This window comes from Hyalella azteca, unplaced genomic scaffold, assembly GCF_000764305.2.
Source record: "Hyalella azteca isolate HAZT.00-mixed unplaced genomic scaffold, Hazt_2.0.2 contig17485, whole genome shotgun sequence".
Classification (NCBI taxonomy): Eukaryota; Metazoa; Arthropoda; class Malacostraca; order Amphipoda; family Hyalellidae; genus Hyalella; species Hyalella azteca.
In genome coordinates this window covers 41,417-64,246 of record NW_025947267.1, presented here as the reverse complement: position 1 = coordinate 64,246, position 22,830 = coordinate 41,417, and the positions used below count along the sequence as shown (strand labels likewise).

The 22,830-nt window shown below is 39.9% G+C and overlaps 1 protein-coding gene and 1 long non-coding RNA gene across 2 annotated transcripts; one reads left to right on the top strand and one right to left on the bottom strand.

Moving 5' to 3' along the window:
- The first annotated feature begins 9,908 nt into the window (after positions 1-9,908).
- Positions 9,909-13,636, top strand: LOC108681287. Its single transcript, XR_001931484.2, has 3 exons — positions 9,909-10,279; positions 10,891-11,040; positions 11,734-13,636. It is a non-coding gene; the product is annotated as an uncharacterized LOC108681287 (long non-coding RNA).
- Positions 13,637-14,565: 929 nt separating this feature from the next.
- On the bottom strand, positions 14,566-21,219 carry LOC108681288. The gene is made up of 7 exons (XM_018170307.2): positions 21,037-21,219; positions 19,334-19,454; positions 18,550-18,756; positions 17,699-18,261; positions 16,116-17,147; positions 15,331-15,493; positions 14,566-14,675 (listed from the first exon to the last, which is right to left on the bottom strand). The coding sequence occupies exons 1-7, from the start codon at positions 21,184-21,186 to the stop codon at positions 14,620-14,622; spliced, it is 2,292 nt and encodes a 763-aa protein (XP_018025796.1). The 5' UTR covers positions 21,187-21,219; the 3' UTR covers positions 14,566-14,619.
- Between the last annotated feature and the right edge of the window lie 1,611 nt (positions 21,220-22,830).

Genomic DNA, 22,830 nt, shown 5'->3' with positions numbered 1-22,830 from the left:
CAGTTACGTCCATAAGTAGTTCATCTACAAAGCAAAATTCAGCCATAATATGCAAATACAGTATATCGTTAGCGAAACTACCAGTAAAAGATTTGCAGTTTACACAATAGTGTGTACAACGACGAAGTATTGGAGCGAAGTTCTTCACTTGCGATGATGGCGATTAGTGACGGAGTAATGATGAAAGTAAAGAGTGATGGAGTGATGTTGAAGGTAAGGAGTGATGGAGTGATGTTGAAAGTATAAGGAGTGATGGAGTGATGTTGATGGCAGTATGTGATGAAGTGATGGTGAGGACAATTATTTTGGGAGGTGAGCGCGATGAAGCTATACAGAGAAATCATCTGTGATCATATTCAGCACAACACCCCACACTTAAGTCGTTGCTGAACTGAATGCATTCATGGACATTACTGTTGCATGGCACCGCTGCAAATTTTAAATCAATTATGTGAACAATACAATATTGATCCCTGAAGGCGATTTAAATTATATTAAGAAGTTCTCCCAGTCTCCAAACAGCAAATATTCGCTGTGTTCAGGCTAAGAAAATTGTTTAAATATGCGCGCGTTATATGAGCTGCATTTATTCAGAAGTTTGATAGTCCTGACTAATATTGTGACCGTTATCGTTCGTACCTTGCAACAAAAAATACTTATTTTTTGCTATACCAAATATACCTTAAAGATATCAGAAATAAATGATGCTGAGTCGCAGGTCAAGTTTCCAGCTAAAGAAGCATGCAGCATGAATAGTAAGATTGACTTATATTGTGACCGTTATCGTTCGTACCTTGCAACAAAATATACCCATTTTTTCTATACCAAATATATCTCAAAGATATCAGAAATAAATTATGTTGAGTCGCAGGTCCAGTTTCCAGTTAAAGAAGCATACAGCATGAATGATAAGATTTTTTTGCATTTTATTTAAGAAAATGTTATGCTTGTAATTTTCACAGACCAAATGTGACCTGAAGGCAATTTTGATGTTGTTTGTTGAACTAAATTTTGTTAATTATAGGTTATAATATAGCTTTTCAACCCAACGAGTGTTGTCACTGTTATTTTTGAAAGTCGTGAGGGCGTAGAGAGACGTGACCTCGCCCATTAGTTCCAATATGGCGTCATCGAGGCTGGTTGACGAGCCTAGCAGGTGACACAGCGATGCTGAACGAGCTTATTTGTTCCAATATGAACAAACAGGATCATCATTACTCACACTAAAATCAACGGGTCATCTTGTCTAAATGATGACACGCTTTCTACCCCATAGCACTAGCATAGAACGAGCGTAGCATGGATGCGCCCTTCTACTGGGCCAAATATTGCGTCAGGGACACACTGGAGCAAAAAAATGCGTCTTTTTTGAATAAAAGACTCACTCATTTCTTTGAGTGAATAATTCCTGCCACTGTGGCCAACACGTCGGGTGGCCAATTGTGGACATGTGACATATTTTGCAGTACATTTGTAATCATCGAGCGAGTGATAATCTTTGATGAAAACAAATTCCTTCGCTCCGCTGGACTGAGTTCCTTTGCTGGAAAATTAGCCCTCCTGGTGAAACATGCTGGGAAGCGAGTATTTCTCTGCAGCAGCATTTTTACGTCTGTGCATGGTTTGAAAAGTGTTTACTGAAATTATTAATTACAAGCAGGTAATTACCAGATCCTTTATATTTGCTAAAATTGCACATCGTAGCCAAAACTTTGTTTTCTACAGGAAATTACGAATTGCTGGAATAAATTCCAATAAATTTTAATTCATAATAAATGATCCTTTTTAATTATCTATAAGATAAATAAATGGTGGAATTTAAATAACAAAATGAGCAATTTGTTAAAACATTTTTTGTTTTAACAAATTGTTAATTTATTTTAACAAATATTTTAACAAATTTGTTAAAGCATTTAAAACTATAAAATATTATTTTGTTCCCACAATTATTATACGCCATTCATACGCTACTTCTTTCACTACACGCTATTGATGCGAGCTGTTCGAACGCAGTACATATAAATAGAGCAGCTTGAGTAAACACACGAATACACATGAATAAAGAATCTAAACTCTGAGAACAGAAGCAACTCTTACATGTACTACTGTGTATCGTTCCTTCTCTTAAAGCCATATACCAGCGCATCATGATTCCGTACACGCGCTTATTGCGTTATACTCGACCTCTCCTCTCTGCCTACAAATGCTTCAATGATAAGGAGTCCCTTAATAAATTAAAAGTTGTCGATCACGAAGCTTTTTCATGTGTTTGGCAGTGAGTGCTTGAGAACTCGTCAGAATCGTGCAACTTGAAGCGTTAAGCAAGACGATCATTTTATGTCGCGACCAGCCTGAAGAACGTCACGAGCAAACCATCCAACGGGGTCTTCATGACGTCACGAGCAAACCATCCAACGGGGCCCTCATGACGTCACGAGCAAACCATCCAACGGGGCCCTCATGACGTCACGAGCAAACCATCCATGCTGAGGCTCGCTTGCACGTTCCCATGTTCAAGTTATGCCGCGACCGATTCAAAGGTGTGTACACAATTTATATCATATTTGAAAATTAATAACAGCAAATTCCGAAGTAGCAACGAACCGTTGAATAAATAGTATTAAATAAATAGTTTCTGCATGTTATCACTTAAAAATTTTAAAAACAGGCCTCTTTAATGATCGCCATGTAGTAAGCCAAAATTCACTTGTTATATTGTATACAGAGCGAAATACGACTTTTGAAATAATTGAACTATTTAATAAACGACTCAAAAACAATGTTGCCCACGTTAAATTTATTTTATTTAATGTTAAGTTACTTTTAATTTCTAAAAAGTTTACCCCATATTCAATGTTCAAGAAAATAAAAGGATAAATAAATGTTTTAGTGTGATGGTTGTGAGTGTGAGGAATGACGTACGCAATTGCATGTGTCGAAGCACGCGACGTGACTGGAATATAAAACATGATTTGCTTCGCACTTTCTGACGCGTGTTGTTGCTTGACATTTTAATGGGATTAAATCTTCGTTGTTTATCTTATTAATCACTAAATCTTAAGTATTTTTCAGCCAAAATTCCGTGATGCTGTATACTCAGTTTATGTGCAGTTATTTCGCCTTAAATTCGAGCTTCCTTTTAAGCCAAAGATTTAAATGGCGCCAAGCAAAAACATTCAAGGTTGTCAGTCAAATGAAAAAATAAAAGACGGAAGTCTCTTTGGATGAATAAAGTCTGAAATTAATCTGGCTTCATCTTAGCACCTTGAATTCGAATTAAGTTTAAAGATTCCGTCCCCAATCAGCTGAGTAGTATGGCGAGTTCTCCAGGATTATATATCCAACTAATCTATTAGTTGTAAAATGTAAACATTTTTTTCTTGAATCAGAACACAAAAATAGTCGACAAACCTGACAAAATTTACTGCTATGTCATGGTCGTCCTGAAGAACGAGTAGGACATATCTAATAGCAATGCAGATAAACGCTTCCATTTGTGATCGTATCCTCAAAATTGAAAAATATTGCTGCAAAATATAGGAATTGATATAGCATAAGTGGTTCCGGTGGCGTCAAGCCTATATAAGGAACAGCAGGCGCCCTCACTGCACAGTCGAGCGTGCGACGTGAACGAGCGAAGTGTCATTGAAGCAGCGCTCGCTGCCGCGCCTGAGCCTTGACATGATTTAACAAAAAGCCGTGCTTGTGAAAGTGACTGTATCATACTGATTAGGATATTAGTTACTTCGTACTTCTTTCTCGTCCATGGATTTTGATGCTGAAGTTCCAATGCATAGGTTGTATAAAATGTATAAATCTAATTATTCGAGTACAGCGTTGCATTGCTACGGTAATTTGCATGTATAATAAGCTCTTATTCTTCATGCATCATCTTCTCTCACTATGCACGCGTGTCGCGAATCCTATCGCATTTTATATTAGTGGGATTTTTGGAGAAATTTCGGCATCAACATAATGAGGCAGAGAATTGGAGTTACTCTTCGTTAATGAAGGCAAGTGCAAGCAGCTAAAAACTTTCCCCGACAGGGAGGCTGAAATTGATCCAACAAGGGGGACCGAGTCTTGTTGTCACAACAAATTAGTTCGATGGGACGATATTTAATGGCTTCCAAGAGGTTAAAAGTAATTTGGTAGTCAACTTTGATCAGGAATTACCTTGACAAGACTGCTGATGATATATTATTTTTGAACGTCCACTTTGCACATTATGCATGGATCAACTTGAACATAACATTCAACTTGTCCACCTCAAGGTAAACTGTAGGTAAACACGAGTAACATTTGTAATTTTGAGTGATAAAATACATGAACTTGTTTTTACTTTCTCAACATTTATTATTATTTGAAAAAGAGAAAATATAAACTAATAGATAGCAAAAAAGAATTACGCTAGCAAATTACGGACCAGGCAATAAGTCCAGCAGCTATCTCAATCAATCGTCAGCTATGGAAAGATCGGGTTCTAAAGGCCGGATCCCTTGTGAATCAAGTCACGACAAATTCAAGAATCGGCAACAGGCCATGGGCCTATTTCTTCAGTGCCGACACTTCTATTCTATTCTATTCTAAATAAACATTACGGTATACAGTAAATGTCATACTTCTGTGCCGCGAAGTCGACCTAGTTTACTATAAAATAATCCAACGGGAGATCCTAAAGCAAATGAAATTCTCAGCAATTCGCCTACCATTCCTAGCACTTCAAACTCTAAATTAATTTGATAAACCTGAGCAATTGAGATTAATTTCATTTCCCCAACCATTCACAGCACTCCGCAAGATTAGTGTTTGCGCAGGTGTGCCATGTTTATAGCAAGGGAGTTTTCCAGCATACAGAAAAATATGCAATGAATTTTTAATAAATGTTTCAATCGTTTCCAGCAAACAAATTCTGATTACTTAAGACATGAACGGGATGAAGGGATTCTGAAGTTTATTCGTGTATTTTTTACGCTGTACGTGCACGAACAAGCAAACTGCTATAGTTTTTTACGTTGTATGCGCACAAACATGCAAACCGCTATAGTTTTTTACGTTGTATGCGCACAAACATGCAAACCGCTATAGATTTCTACGTTGTATGCGCACGAACATGCAATCCGATGTAGTTTTTTACGTTGTATGTGCACAAACAAGCAAACCGCACCGTTTGTTGCAGTCCGTCGGTTTGCGGTGGCGGGCGTTCCTCTTTACGAAACATTACACCGAACACGCGTTCTGACTTCGTAATTATTCAATCGCGTTTGTTTTGACGTACAAACTCTGCAGAGCTCGTGTCTTGTTACCGACAGCCGCGCCCCCGACGTGTGATGACTCACTGGCGCCGACATACTGCAGGGCGCACAACTTCTGAAAACTCCAGCGAACCTGACGCCCAAGTGTTGCTAGAGAAAAGTTTAAATTTAAGAGGTCAATGAGTGAAAAGTAGCTTGTTTTTTTTCGATTCGGATTATAAAGTATTATCCACGCCCTTCACGCACATTTCTGGCTAAAATTTTATCCAAATTTTGAACTTATGCCATTATGCCAACAATATGGATACGCTTACAAGCACACAGCTCTAGCAACCGGTCGTCATTTATGGTTTAGTAAACCACGAATGAATGCAGGCTACAGGAAATTGCATGTGCCATTGATACTCGAGCGCCGGCTACCGGCAATGCATTTGAGAGCGTCATGAATACGTTGTATCAGATTTGTTTGTTCCACAGTGGATGCAATCTACAGATTACATCATTTTTAGAGTACTATTATCTTTTCATCATTTCTGCTCTTCTTTATTGCCAACTCTGATTCAGTGTTCTAATTTCTCTTTGTCAATCTTTATTCGAATTTCGTCAGATTTTCTTTTGATTTAATCATTTATCCTTGATCAATCATTTTATGACACAATTAAGTAAATCTGTGAGCCTATATTAGAGAATGTTTGGCCTTCTAGTCATCAGTATAAAATAATGTCAGGAGACGCAATACCAAAACTGTACCCTACTAAAAGTCATTTAATCAGTTCAGTCGACTTTTCTCTGCTTAACTATGTCCAAGATGTCATAGTTAAGCATACAACAATTTCTATCCGTAATATCCTTCAGCAAAACCCGTTATTTCTCTGCGTCCGACTGCTGTACGTGAGGACTGGCAATTAATTGGGGGCTAATTCTTGAATTACACTCAATACTTGATTATGTTTGTCATTTTAATTTTTTCACTTACTTTACCGCAAGATTTAAAATATTCCTATACTTAGCGTAGACATATGCAGTCGAGATCTATTAATGTCCGGCATGACGAACTTTCGACTGACGATGCAAAAGTTGACGTCACCTCGCGAGCCCTCGGCACTAAAGGAGCAATACCTTCAAAACTCGCTAAGTGAACGTAAGTATTTACGCTCTATTTTCTTGTCTACGATTGATAGATTTTGCTTGAAAGGCCGTCAATGATTGGCTGATGAACTTACGATCTCTTAACTTTTTTTTAAATAGAAATGTCGCGACGTCTGCTGCTGGTCCCTTCAGCGCTCAAGGCACCCGCGACAAAAAGGTCACTAAATCCCCTCACTTCTTTCGAAATCCATTTCTTTTTCAAGTGCTATCATGCGCATTAATTCTGCATTAAATCTTTATTTCTCGATCAAGGAATGCTAGCTGTCCATGAAATTCCGTTCTCCGAGCTTCTATATAATAAAAGATTAGAATTAATACACACGATTTCTAAACACCAATTGTTGTTGAATTACAGGGATGTTATGTGGGAACAACTCATTTTTCGATCCGTAATTGATTTTTGATAAAGAATCAAGGGTATATATATAATGTTTGCGCTTAAATGCATCTGCTATGTCCAAGACGTGAACAAAATCAAATGCAATGGATTAGTTCTGCACTACGGCGCTCCTCTTGACATAACATTGAGTATCCTGAAGTTATCATTACACCATATCATTCAAGTCACCACCATATCATTCACATCAATTTTCATTCATATTAAATACCAATCAATATGATTAATTGTTATAGTTGTGATCACTGCATAATATCGAGAACTATTCAATCTATGAATTTCGTTCAATAATATGTACGTAATTTCTTCTTTATAACGACCGCTGTCGGAGTTTCGAAATCAATTTAAAATTTCTATTCCGCTCGGTCATCCTGTGCCGACAATCACTGCAAGGCAGCAACAATTAACAGCAACTTTCACCGAGTCTGTTCTGTTGTACGCCGAAATGCTTCATGTCATGCAGCAGCGACATCAGCGCCTATACTTTCAAAATTAATTAAAAGATCGTAAGTTCATCTGCCAATCAACGACGACCTTTCAAGCCAAATCCCCTAATCATGGACAAGAAAATGGAGCGTAAGTACTTACGTTCACTTAGCGAGTTTTGAAAGTATAATGGCCCCATGTAGGAACCTAGGAACATTAATAATTATTTGGTGCGTTAGCTCTATTTATCATCCTATTAACTTACCGCCAACTTTTACTGTATGAATTTTAAACTCGACATAGTGGCAATAACATTTGAGCAGTGTCACTAGTGAAGCAAATGACAAGCAAAGGTTGCATCCAGACTTATCAATCGTAATCACAAAGTGCGAGCAAAATGTTTTAATGTCGAACTAAAGTGAATTGAATTTTGAATTTTTAAAATCTTTGATTGTATGTTCATTCAATTCAAATTTCATCCATTATCTTAATTCAAGCACAAACGGTACTCTCATTCAAAATTAATAAATCAATAACTTGTTGAAATTTTTTTTATCTATGAACACAATTCGGCCACAAACGTTCTCTTCATTCGAAACCGGACAGCCAAGTAACGTGTTTATATTATTTTTCATCCAATGTCACAATTGAGACACAAACGTTCCTATCATTCGAATTCGGAAAACAAAGTTAATTATTACGTATTTTTCAATTATTCGATTTCAAATATTCCCGTAAATCAAAGTTCCTAGTAACAGAAGGAAACGTCCAGCCTGGCAGTCGCGGCGTGAAGGAGGAAAATCGCAACGTCGAGTAGGGAAATGACTTAGCCAGTCGATTCAGTTAACAGAAAGTTTATGTTGTCCGCTCTGGTCCTACTTTTAGTTAACATTCCCGGGCAGGCAAAATTTTACGGGGCTTTGCCCCCCTAAATATTCTTAAGCCCCATTGATAATTTTATACTCATGTAGTGAAATTCATACTTATTTCTACAAAAAAATGCCTAAAAATTCCATATCTACCCTGAATATACAATAAATACACAGCCTTCCAGTGTTTGTCGTACTGTACTACTGAAATTAAACGATTGCTCATATCCTGTACAGCTCCTGTGGACTTAGCCCAAACCCCCCCCCCCTCCCCCTGTCCTTAAACATTAAAACCTATTGACGTTCCAGCCGCCCATCCTGTCATTTTGTGGCGCATTCACGCAAGCCTCGCCAGGAAAACAAACAAAAAAAATATCCTGACGAAAAAATTCCTCGAAACCCTGAGGCGCTTAATTAAACAAACATCAGCGTTTGCAGACTTGAGGGCGGGGAACCTGTTACCAGGGCGGGAGTTCCAGACCATATGCCATCTCCGGCATGGCAGGTTAATAACTGAGCAACACCGATGCAACTAACCGATCAAGTTTCTAATGTAGTGTCAGATTTAGGATTTGCTTGAAGTTTCTACAAATTTAAAATCCTAATCAAGTAAAGGCACTTGAATAAAATCATAAAATATTATTATTTATATCTGCAATTTGTTTTACTTATCTTCTTCGATTATATAATTGCTTAATATCAATCTATAAGTGAAGCATAGTTTAACTTTTTATGAGTTATGCGTCTAAAATACGGGGTTGCAATTATTGTTTTGTGCGTAATTTTTCTCATCACAACACGCAGAAGACAAAAAAAACAATTAAAACAGTCGATATTGTAGCGGGCCAGATATTAGTCCCGCTTTGTGTACTAGATTTGAAGCCGCCGCACTACTCGACAGGTGACTGCAGAGAAAAATGTGCTAGACTAACTGTCGTCGGATGTAGTCTGTCGCTAGTAGGGAGCCAGTTCTTCATACCCATTGATGTACCCATAAAGATTTTCGTCAAATGTACCCTTCATATGTTATTGGATTTTGCTTTTTCAAGTCATTTCTGCAAATCTCTCGAGTAAAAATTCTCCTGACTTCGTCCTTAGTCGTTTCAACCTTCCACGAACCGCAGGGCCCGCTGGCAGAGACCTCAAAGTGTGTAAATGTAGTAGTTTCCCGCTACAATATGAAGAGTTAATATTTCCTGCTTGATCCAATTACTATAATAGAATTGGATAAATTACATCCATTTAAAAACACCCAGTGACTTACGCTCGCCCAGGCGCCAGTAAGGAAAATGTAAAATTAATTCAATTACAGTTAGAACATTGCTGAGGTGTTGGAATAATCGTTGTGGATATGACGAGATCCTGAGCGACATATTTGGTAGTTTGATTGGAATGTGGCACGCAATCATCATCAATTTAGATGATGACCGGCTATGCCGGATGTCGTTTAGTTGCTATGTTGCTAGTTTTGCCTCGCTGCTGGAGGACGGAGCGTTATTCTCATATTCGTCCCATTGGAGACTTCAAATAGGATATGTTCAGAAATCATTTAAATGAGTTCAAATTCGTTTATTGACGGTCGATAATTGATGTCATACAGTTTGTTTGCATTGTGCTATCCGGATGCTGCACTATGATTGATAGCAGTCATTTCCGGCAGCCATTCGCCACATTGACGTGTAATAACGAAATACAGATCTCGCATTGACGCGACCATAAGCTTCGTAATAGAGCCGCATCATTGTTCGTTCTTGCGTTGTCATGTCTTGAGGATCAACTAATTATCACACACTATTTTTCTTCCCGCCCAGACAGAAAGGCCTCAGCCTCATTAAAAGTATTTTAAACTGTCTAGATATTTTTCACTTATCAAGTCGCCTCTTTCACACCATAAGTATGAATAACCTGGTAGTTTCTTTCTTTAAAAATCTGATCATAGCAATGTGTTTGCTGACGATATTCTTGAATCAACAAGGAGTAGAGTCTCGCAGTATTTCAGAGCGCGAGAGGACAATGAATGAGTTACCCTTCTATCCGTCAATGCCTGAGAAACGCATGCCGGTAACGTCGCTTGATCCGGCGTGCCTAGGCACGTACGACGCTGGTGCCTACAAGAGGCTAAACCAAGTGTGTGAAGACTGCTTCTACCTCTACTACGATGAGGAATTCACCAGGCGCTGCAAGTAAGTGTTCCTACCTCTACTACGACGAGGAATTCACCAGGCGCTGCAAGTAAGTGTTCCTACCTCTACTTAGACGCGGAATTCACCAGGCTAGTGGTCCTACCTCTACTGCGACGAGGGACTGACCATGCACTTGGATTTCAACTTCGTGATTTTTGATGAATTTTCTCATGAACTTTCAATTAGAATTCGCATTCTCTATTACCCAATTCAATAAATTAATTTGGTCGCACCTGGAGAACCAAAAGCATTCAATTTAATTAATTATTGCGAGGGTGCTGTCACTTTCGACTGAAATCATGTTAACATGATTGATACATGAATTATAAGAATAGTTTCAGCTAGGTTCTTGCTTTTTCATTTACTATAGCTCCGCAGTGATGATGGTTATTTTGATGGCAACTGAATAACATAAGATACAAGCAGGATACCGGAAAATTCTAGATAAATTTCAGGCGTCGGCATACTGCCCTTCGATGAAGCATCCTCACACTGTCGACACAAGATGCGTTAATTCAATTTTCTTGCTTGTCATGCTTTCCCATTGAAAAAATAGTAAATCTCTTGATAGTTTCCCATCGAATTAACGAGTTCATGTTTGATGTGTTCAGGAGCCAGTGCTTCACAACCCCCGCGTTCACGGCCTGCGCGGCGGATTTGCTAGCCGACGTCGAGGCTCATCAGGCGATGGCGAACCGCCTGCACTCCAAGACGGGTTAACTCATGTCGCTATAACTTCTCTTCAGACCCAGCAACCAATGGTGGGTTATTGCCAAAAATAATATTAGCATATGCAGGTTTACCCAGTGGTTGCAGTTTAGACTGGAATACTAATTCTGGAACAATGAGTTGTAGGTTTGAGACTCGCAAAATGCTGTGAAAATTGTGCGATGTTCAAAATCAGCGTCAGGTTTAACGGCCTAATCGAGGCTGATATCACGTTAATATTATTACTATGTGCTTCTAAATGAGTGGTATCTATAATTACAAAAGTGCTCGGAGTAACTAAATGAGTTCACAGATGAAATGATAATTGAGATTAATTATTTTTAGTATCCGAGGACGATTTGTGTACAAAAAGGGATGATTTCTTTATAGTTTCTAAATGAAGTGGTAAATACATGAGGCATACAATGTCATAAAATTCGGTAATGGAGCAGACAATCGTGAGTGAGCGCCATGTTTGGTGGTGACAACCCGAGTTGGCTTAAGCAGATAAACTACTTTTCTGGCGTTTTAATGAAGCTAGAACATGAAAATATTCAATTATTTTATTTATATTCATCCAAATATATTTTTATCACAAAATGAACGTAATTTGTTAAAATATGATTCTATTGCATTTAGTTTAGAACTTTAAAAATGAAGCTATGCTTCAAAAGTACCATGTAACCTATATAAAATATGTTCCTTTAAATTTGTTGAAAGATTTATGAAAAATTTCTTGCTTTCAGGCACTACGAGCTTCAGCTTTTCAGCACCAAAATAAAACGTCACTTTCACCACCTCATGGAACCGAAAGTTCATGTCAATTCTTTTGCCGTCACCCAGCCTGGTCATCCAACTTTTGTTTTTGCTTGCGACACACTGACACATCCGGCGATAATTGACACATCCGGCGATTTTGTGTCGACCAACCGTATCCTTGCTTACGGCGGTATTTTTTTTTTTTTTTGTTTGCTAAAGCGCAAAGCAAAATCTTTCAAGACGAGGTAGCAGCTTGGAGGCTAGTCAGTCATTTGTGTGCAGCTAATTTAGTCATTGGTGTTCAGCTAATCCATGATATCCTCGAATTACTTATTAATATCCGAGCAACATAACAGTTCTAATGTTTGGGAACCCATAATATTTAACACTTATCGCTCTATGTCCAATAACCAGGAGTGAGTTGCGACTTCCTAAATTTGTTGTAAACTGAAATTCTTCATCAACTTTAGCTTCGGATAAAAATCTTACGCATTGTTTAGAAATCTATTCGTAGATTTTGAGGTAAAAAGCCTTTAAATTTTTCATGCAGATATATAACGGTTGTATAGCTACAAAATAAAGTATTTTATCAATAGGGTGATGTTCTTGTTAGGCAGCTACTTAGTAGTAAGTGGAAAAGAGAGGTTGATTGTTCAGTTTAACCAAAGGTTGGTTTGTTGGTGGTGAGTGACGATGATGGACGAGTCAGACATTGTTTGTGATCAGTGATGATGATGGACGAGTCAAAGTTAATCGACCGACATAGTCAAGCGCCCTACTTTGTTACTAGATGTTTGAATGAAACGCAAGACAGCCTTTGAGTCGGAGCGCTTGTCTTTAAAATAAAAAATTGTTATTATCGTTAAATAATTCCATTACGCTTACAAAGTATAATGAATTATAATTTTATTTTTAACTAGGCTTGACAATTTCTCAGTGCAGCTAACTCTTCACTCTCCTTATTTCACATCCGCCCTATCACAAGTCAGCGCCTAACGCATGAATTTATTTTGCTACACAGAAAATGTTTGCGGTATTTCAGTTTCCTAATGATCCTAGAATTTTACGACAGTATTACGGCCAATTTTACGACAGTATCACGGCAAAGTACTTTCGTTTATGACATGCATTCCCGCCAGATTTTATAACCCACGCGGTACTCGTGTCTCTTAATTGAAGTAATCTCTATGTATATATCGGTTGAGTTCCTATTATCTAGTTAAATTTAATACGAAGCACTCATTTTTGAAGGAAGTTCTATAATATAAATTTAGACTCGGTGTTCGAAGATATAGATAATATTATATAATATTTGTATTGGACGACTATTAGATGTGCAGCTGCGTTCCTCTCGGGGTCTCAAAGCCATTCAAAAACTTCGATTTTCCTGCACATTTTATCACATATTTAGAAATGGAAGAGCGTGGGAAATTATCCGAGATTTAAAAAACCTTAATGTTATTTATGCGGCTTAACGTCAAAATTTCCCAGACGGTAAAATAAATTGTAGCGATTCTTTTCGGCATTTCCTTATTTCTACTTTCGCTTGAACTACGACCAATAAAATTTAATAATAATTGCAGTAATACGAGGCACGTTGATTTCGTCTTAAGTCAGCTGTCGATGTTTAGCTTTTATTAAATATTGATTTTTGATAATGACATGCGTTGCCCTGCCATTACATGCGACTAACTTATGTTTTTAAATGTCTCTTACGAATTGAATGCAAGTGCGCTGGTGACATGAAAAGATGCAGTGAAGTGCATGCACGGTTGATGAATCACGAATTATTTGACTCCATTGTTGGATTTTCTTTTATTATTAAATGAACAAAAGGCCAAAGATATTATAAGGATTATTATGTCTCAGAAATACAAGATACATGCTTAATTGTTCGTCATTAAACCCTACTTCGAGAACTGATTATAAAAAAGCTATTTCTGACTAGGATTATGGACTGCGTCTGCGTAGGCTGACCGTCCGACCATTACTGTTTACTGGTAAACACCAGTACTGTTTACTGGTAAACACCAGTACTGTTTACTGGTAAACACCATTACTGTTTACTGGTAAACACCAGCACTGTTTACTGGTAAACACCATTACTGTTTACTGGTAAACACCATTATTGTTTACTGGNTATTCACGCTTTAAAATAGTAGATGTGTATAAGAGACAGTTGTAGCAGTGCGTTGCGAGTTCGAGACCTCAAAATGCTGTGAATGTTCTGCGATGTTAAGAATCGGCGACAGGCCTACGGCCTAATAAACGCTGAAACCGCTATTATTATTATTATTATTATTATTATTATTATTTAATACGGCGCGTAGAAAGTACAACTCCACACTGAAACGCTCGGAGCTGTGGTACAAGTTACAGGCACGATTTCCTAAGGATTCTTAAGCTTTTTAGTGGGTGATGGAGGTTTAAGTTCTATGCTTTCTCTACCATGATTAACATCTGAAATGCATGTGCGCCATTTAAAATTGCAGCGTTTACACAAGGCCTATACTTATGGAGGTCACGTTTGGCTTAGTACTGAGCAAATAGGTCACCTTCTGAAGCAGGTCATCTACTGCAGTGGATCATCTACTGATGTAGATCATCTACTGATGTAGATCATCTACTGAAGTGGATCACCTACTGGAGTAGGTAGATTACTGAAACAGTCAGGGAATCACTGGCCTCAAGCAGCTCCGGCTGAACCTGAATAGTGGACGCGACAGTGAAGTTCGTTGGAATACAATAATCGGTGAGTGATTAACTAAATAAAATTATTAAATATTAAAACTCAGGGTGAATTTGGAAATAAAACTTCGTTTGGCGGAGCGTATTTAATAAATGTATTGCTGAGTGAAGGATGGAGCAGCAACTCATACATCACTGCTGCTTGATTGCGGGCGCCGTGATCGCTCCTGCTCCGTGCGCTCTGCAATCCGTAAATACGTTAGAAAAAATCTGCATTTTTATTAGAGAAGAAAATAAATAAGTCATGTAATATTTGTATTTATAACTAAGCATAACTAGCCTTATAGCATTAGCTTAAAAGATGAGGTCATCTCGTTAGTGTCAAGGAAGTGATCGAATTATAAATAGCGTGAGATTCCTGATCTAGAGTTCTTAAATAAATAAAAGCTGTACATATTTATACACGACTTTGTTCCCAGACACTAGAGGCCAGAAATACGCCAGACCTCACTTAAAAAAACAAAACTATTCGAATTACTAGCATAATAAGCTGAACAATTGCCTGTAGGTGCGTGACCTTCAGTATCAACACTCACTGCGCACTGCAGTAGCAACACTCACGGCACACTGCAGTACCAACACTCACGGCAGTGAACCACGCCACTGCATCGTCATTCGCGGACGACACCAGGATATTAATGACCATCACGGACAGGACGGACAGTGAGAGGTTACAAGAAGACCTCTCTGCAATATATGACTGGGCCCTAGTGAACAACATGCAGTTCAACGGTACCAAGTTTGAGGTCTACTGCAGTACCAACACTCACTGCACACTGCAGTACCAACACTCACTGCAGTACAACACTCACTGCACACTGCAGTACAACACTCACGGCGCACTGCAGTGTCTATGAGTCGTCCCATGATGGCACGACACTCTGCCTCTACGTCGCGACTAAGCCAGCCATAGCGCGCGTCACAGCGCAGACGCTGGCTAGTCTTCAGCACATTGCGCTCCAGCACCTCCTGGATCTCTGGCACCACCACGTCGATGTACTGCACAGTTACAGGTACTGCATTCTTACTTTGAATTATAAAAGCTTAGCAAATACCAAGAAAATTTACCGAAATTTTATGAAAATGTGCCGGAAAGCGGCTACATTATCAGTTCGAAATGTTGCCCAGTTTTTCGAACAGATGATATCGCTGCCTTGGCAATATCTTCAAGACTAATGTGAGAGTTGAATTGCGATAGGAGCAACCGAATGATCTTAATACTTCTATTATTGTTGTACTGAGACACTTTTGCCCAGGCAGTCATAAATATCCTAAATTATTTCCAGATACGAAAAATTGTTATAAGACAAACTACAGAAGGGATCCGTATAGGCGCTATAATGGGAGCTATCATAGTTCTATTCAAGTTTCATATGAATTATATTGATCTACACGATTGCACGATTATTCTGATTCTGCAGGTGTAGATCGTCAACTATTCATAAAAAGCAAGCGGAATATATCCGTTACATTCTAGTTACAAAAACGATTTCAAAATCAGCAATTTTAAACAATAAACAATATTTTATTTCACGAGCTATTCCAACCCACCCCTAACATTGATTTGATAATTATAGGCCGCAAGTTCCTTCATTGCTAACGTAAATCAATAACTACACACCTGGTAGAACATCTGTCTGCAGGGCGGGATCCAGCCCGGTTTGTACTTGTAGCAGTCTTCACGCAGCACGTCACCACCACCCGCGCTGTTGTCTGCATCAGGGTCTTCCTCAAGGTAGCCAAACGAACTCTCGGCCCCATCGGTGTCAGCAACAGAAATATCTTCGTCGTCTCCCTCCGGGACAGCGTCAGCTAGACCACTGTCTTCAGCGCTGCAAGAGGCTCTAGATTCTCTGCTGCCTGGTTCTAAAGGCATCAAAAAGTCGGAGTTACTAACATTGTTGCAGATATTCTTGGCATTCGAGCTCGAGTTACTGAGAAAATTGGACTGAATAACTGGAACTTTTTTCTTGGAGGCAGCACTACTCTTGTAAGGAAGAAGATAAGAAGAATAGCTTCTCTTGGCTTCAATAAAAGATTTAATGAGACCGGTTTGTTTAAGTCTATAGTTGAATGTTTGGAACAAGAAACTCTGAGGATTCTGACGAGGGTCGTACCCGAATTTTACCCAGAGGTTCCTCCAAGGTCCCGCCATGAAGTAATAGCCAACACACGGCAGCAAATATTTGATGTTGTCCGAGCTATAGCCAAGAGCACACCTCACGCCCGCTCGACTCCAGATCGGCCTTTCTTCAAAAAGTTGCTTCAGTTTTTCAAAGACTGGAGATATTGAACGCTGTCGGAACTTGGTATTAAACTGCATCAGAGCTTCAGGGAGAGGTTCAGTGGGCGTTGGAGTTTCAAAGTCACAAAAAATACCAGGCAAAGTACGTCGCTGTCGTGTGCGGTAAATCACGTTATGGGCTTGGACGTTGCCGACGTCAGATGTAATTAAAGACCCTGCAGGAGCGCCGCTGCTGTTCGAGGGGTCAGCGGCTGGGGTCTCAGCGTCTGCAGTCTCTTGTATAGTATCAGAAGAGCTGGCTGTAGTTTTGGTACAGCTTGTAGATGCTGTAGAACTGCTTGGTTTAGCGCCACTTAAACTAGCAGGCCGCGTGGTGCCTTCAGATTCATCGCCACGAAAGAAGAAAGCCTGCATGAATTGAGTACGGAAATTACTATTAGACAAAAAATATGTGAAGCGACATATTTTTTATCGCATATTGTTGTGTAAATATGTGTCAAGCAGTCGCATATTTGCTGTGGTGTGAATTCCACGCCTGGGCATCGACAGAGTTCTTGATTGCGCCGGTTCGTGGCGCTCACAAGATATATTAAAATTATATTAATAATTAGACATGATGAGACAGAGGATTTTAATAGACTGTGTGGTGACCCATCTACTGTAACTTCCCACCATCAAACCGTACCCAATAAATCAACAGATCCGTGAGCAACGAAAACCAAAAGGCGGCTACCTGCACCTGCCTGAACCGTCCACGTGACGATTGTAAGCGTGAGTCACGGAATATTATTGTGGGCAGATCAAAAAATATCGTTTTCATAGCACCTTTAATCCTAATCACGTCGGGAACAAGCCTGAAGCTAGTATATAAATATCATTACCATATGCATAAGCAAAAAATATCACTTGTTTCTCGCTAAAATCAATCATAAAAGCCGAAAACCGAATAGTTGTGTTACCTGTGGGTTGTCCATGCGTGTAAAGGTAGGAGGTGGTAGGAAGAGGAACTGAGGCTTCTCGTGCAGCCACTCCAGAGACACCAGATCTTGCGGAACGAAACAATCATAAGGATAAGCATACCCTGATCCAGCATCAGATCCCGACGCACCGCTCTGTAGTGTCGACTGAGCAACGCCAGAGTCGGAGGCATCAACATTTTCATTTTGGGACAAGTTTGATGTAATCGAGACAGCGTTCAAGTCCACAGTCAACGAGCGACATGAGGACGTGTCACTGTTAGCTTCTGGAAGACTGCGTGATGACGCTTCACATGCAGTGGACTCGCTGACCTCTGAGGTCACGAGTTCTTTAGGCACCGGAGATTTTTTATTAGCAGTTGTGTTGCTCTTGGAACTCTTGCGAGCGCCAGTACCACGAATCTCATGTAGAGATTTGTCAGGCGAAACGTCAACTTTTGTAATTTTGGATACCGAGACGCCAGACGCTGCGTCGTCACCTGCTGGAGTTGTGGATTGGATCTCTTGGACCGGAACGAGAGGCAGGTACTGGAAATCACACAGCGCTGCAAAAAATGGAACATTTTTAATTTTTGAAAAGCCATAACCTAAGGCCCATCACAAAAAGCAGATTTCAGGTCAGAATTCATATCTTAAACCTCTTATGGACTCAGTATTGAGAGAGTAGGACGCTCATATGAACTCACTATTGAAGGAGTAGGGTTATGAACTCACTATTGAAGGAGTAGGATTATGAACTCACTATTGAAGGAGTAGGATTATGAACTCACTATTGAAGGAGTAGGATTATGAACTCACTATGGTAGGACTTAGGAGTAGGATTATGAACTCACTATTGAAGGAGTAGGAAGTGCGGACGGCCCCCAGCAGCGTGGACTTGTAGGACTCCTCCACAACGCAGAGCTCGTCCGCTGTCGACCCGCCGGCGGGAGAAGTTTTAGAGCCGGCGGGACCAGAGACGTCGGTGCCACCCGCCGCAGAGAGGCCTTCGTGTCGAGACGTGTGGGAGGCTTCAGACCTTTGCTTCTTCTTCTTTTTCACTGCGGAAAAAACAAACGTTACTATACTTTTTCACAGTGGTTAGATTATTCTATTTCAAAATTTATTTTACATGAGTAAACTCAGCTTTTGTGTACGATCAACTTCAATTATGAGTAGAAAGTATCGGGGGAGCTGAACTGCTCCCAGCCACCGGGGAGCTGAACTGCCCCCACCACCGGGGGAGCTGAACTGCCCCCCACCACCGGGGGAGCTGAACTGCCTCCACCACCGGGGGAGCTGAACTGCCCCCCACCACCGGGGGCGCTGAACTGCCCCACCACCGGGGGAGCTGAACTGCTCCCCACCACCGGGAGCTGAACTGCCCCCCACCACCGGGGGCGCTAACTGCCCTCCACCACCGGGGGAGCTGAACTGCCCCCCACCACCGGGGGGAGCTGAACTGCCCCCACCACCGGGGGAGCTGAACTGCCCCCCACCACCGGGGGAGCTGAACTGCCCCACCACCGTGGGAGCTGAACTGCTCCCCACCACTCACCACCACCACACCACCACCACCACACCACCACCACCACCACACCACCACCACCACCACACCACCACCACCACAAGTCTGACCGGTCCGCGTGACGCGCACGAGTAGACCGGTAGCGCAGGACCGCGTCGAGCAGGCGGGCTTGCAGTAGGAGTCGCTGGGGCGGAAGCGCAGCTCCAGACGTCGGTTGGCGTCGCTGTACATCTACGGGGATTTTCCAACAATTGATAATATAGAGGAATAATTCATCAATAATATAGGGGAATCTAGGGGAATAATTCATAAATAATATCTAGGGGAATAATTAACCAGTAATATAGGGGAATCTAGGGGAATAATTCATAAATAATATCTAGGGGAATAATTAACCAGTAATATAGGGGAATCTAGGGGAATAATTCATCAATACTATCTATGGGAATAATTAACCAGAAATATAGGGCAATCTAGGGGAATAATTAACTAATGGGTCGTTAAGTATTTATTACTCATGTGTTCTGTTCATTACTTCTGATTAGTTCTTGTTATAGGATATAATCCTGCTCATGAGCGACTTGAATTCTTGATCAAATATGAGCTGATGAATAAAGGTGTGGTGCATAGAGCGCTTGTTTATAATTTATTATAAAGCATTACAGTAAAAACTGCGCTATGACTGTCTCTTATACACATCTAGATGTGTATAAGAGACAGGATTGGTTCAGGTTCAGCTGTGGTTTAATAGGATTTGTCCAGGTTCAGTTTGGGTTTGATAGAATTTGTCCAGGTGCAGTTGGTGTTTATTAGGATTGATAAAGGTTCAGTTAGGGTTTAATAGGATTGGTCCAGGTTCGAAAGTTTATTGAAGTAAAGACTAGCACTAGAGGAGTGAAGGGCATTTATGGTTGGACCAACTTTAATTTCTTTATTCAATAGAATAACAACTTTAAATTCTTGAATTTCATGAGTTCGTTGATTTCAGATTTTTAGCGCATTTTCTCATCTATGAAAAAATGCACTATTATGCTCGGCATATCCGTCCGTCTGTCCGTCTGTCTGTCCGTCCGTGACTTCATGTTTTCGTCGACGAGAAAATGCGCTCTCTGTCACTCACTGCAGTGAGTACTGGTTATATTTTTTTTACCTAGTGGTGTTTGAATTTTCACACAACGCTGAATTTTTTGGGTGGCTCACTCNCTCTTGTAACATAAGAATAACCAGTTGGTCCTGTCTTACCCCATGCCTGGTCCCATCTTACCCCAATGGGGTAAGATGGGACCAGCTCACTTTTTTTAATCTGTACAGAAAACTATGTTAGATGCAAAACGTCTGAGTTGTAGCTTAGAAGCCCATTGCATATATACACCTTGTGATAGGTTTAGGGTTTTTTGTTATTCTTGGTATTGATGCTACAGGCTTGTTAGTGATTTCGGTCCTGTCTTACCCCATCTGACTATACCTCACTGAGCAGCAACAATTAATTTAAATTCAAATTTTGCCCCAAGAGACATAAAAATTGGTAAAATGGCATTAGCCATTCACTTGAAAAGTTTAAACTGTGTTCGAACAGTTATTTTTAATTTCCTACACAGCTTGTATCGATATTAAATTCTCTTTTATGCTTCCTTATATATTAAAAATATTAAGATAACTGCGGCTGCTGCCGTAAATTTATGTTAATCTTTTAAATCACGGTCATTTAATCTTGAAAGTCATTTGAAGATAAGGAAAATAATAAGGAAAATAGAAAGAATGTGGAGAGAAGGAATATAATAAAATATGAAGGCAGATGTAATAATTGACTCACGTGCGACACGGTGTCGATGCCTCCGAGCGTGTCGAGCATCTTATCCACGTTGACCACGTGTCCAGGATACTCCACGCACACGTACTCTGCCACGTGTCCTGCCGTGTCACGCAGCACGTGGCTCTCTTCACGTACCTCAGCGCCGCTCATGGCGTGCCACAGAGGAGCAACTGTTCAACCTTTTGCTTCCTACTTTTAACCTTTGGCTNCGACGCTAATTTCATCACTCAATGCGCCTTTTAACTTGATAATGAATGATAGAAACATTCGAAACGTCGTTAACGAAATAAAAATGTCCATCGGTAACCTGATTTTCGATTTGCCAGTTCAAACTAAAAATATTGTTCGATATATTGAAAAAACTAATAAGAAAATTGCGAATAAAACTGATTCTCTGGTCTTCAATGAAACCTTCTATTCTATTCTAACTGCTGCGTAAGATGGTTGATCAGGTATGTATTTCTCAAGCTATATATTCGGTTTTTGCGAATGGCATTACTGTTTACGGGGTATGTATTGCATAAGCTAACTTACTGTTGATAAAAATGGCATTTTCATTAACAGGGTTAGTATTACACGGACTAACATTGTTAGTGGAAAGGATGCATTTAATTGAGTACGTTTGAATTATAAACTATCACAATCCGCAAATAATCCAACCACGAAATTTATTGCAACAGTTGCAATATTATTGCAACGGAAAATACAATACTTTATCGGAAAATAATACACGAGCGAGGCAAAAGTCCGCAATACGTTGGAGACTTAGGAGACTACATCCTAGCAATGAGTATATCTGACCACCGTCAAAGTAAGTGTGGGAGCGTAAAGAATTATTAATCTACATTTCAAAATATTAAAAAGGTCTTCTTGTCACTTTGGTACCTAAGCACTAACAGTGAGCGGATGTAGCTCTGATATGCCCTTCGGCCGGGCCAAGCCGGGTTTTCTTCTCTGATAGCCGGATCAATTTCTTCAATTGATCCTCAATTGAAGAAAAGTTGCATCGCTGGTTATCCAAATCTCACGTATTTCTCTGGGTGTATAAGAGCAAGATATAATAACGATTATATCATCAAGTTTCATCACGGTGCCAACCGTGGCAAGAACATATTGATACTGCAGAAACTTTCTATTTCTAAACTGACCTCAAAAGGGCAGGTATTTCTTAACATAGAAATTCTGCTCAGGAGCCCTAGGGAGCGCAGGCTTCCCTAAGATACAGGAACTTGCAGTGCATTGCAATGGCTGGAACTATACAGCTGACACACACTCTACACACTGATGAGTAGGGTTGCACGGCACACTATACAGCTGACACACACTCTACACACAGACCACTAAAACTACTACCATACAAGCTAGCAATGCACTGCATGGTCCTCTGCACCGTCCTTGAGGGTAGCCTCCCTACACCAGCGTCGATTCATAGAGAAATGCCAGTAATATTTGAATCCATTCAAGTTTTATTGAGATAGTGGCATCAGTTGAGTTGAATCTACTTGATTTTTTTGCTAACATTTATCGCTTGTAGAATTGACAATTCTAGTCAGGACTTGAAAAGCTCACACGCCTTGTGAAAATAACCAAGACCTCTTGCATGTAGACTGAATTTAACCATTTTTTAATTACATTATTATTATATAATGAAGTAAAAGAAATTGTTATCTGGGACATTACATTCATCTCAACAGCGAGGCAATAAATTGCGTTCCTTAGACGAGGATAACTCGCAAGACGTCACTAAACATTTCCTTCTTTTCATTATCGAGGTAACAAATAAAACTCCAATAC

Excerpts from the sequence above, each read along its gene's own strand:
- LOC108681288 (XM_018170307.2), bottom strand. The coding sequence starts at position 21,186 with ATGAGCGGCGCTGAGGTACGTGAAGAGAGCCACGTGCTGCGTGACACG. Across the intron at positions 18,262-18,549 it reads CACTTCCTACTCCTTCAATA|CGCTGTGTGATTTCCAGTAC; the intron begins GTGAGTTCATAA and ends CATTTTTTGCAG. Across the intron at positions 14,676-15,330 it reads CATAGACACTGCAGTGCGCC|AGCGCACGGAGCAGGAGCGA; the intron begins GTGAGTGTTGTA and ends TACGGATTGCAG.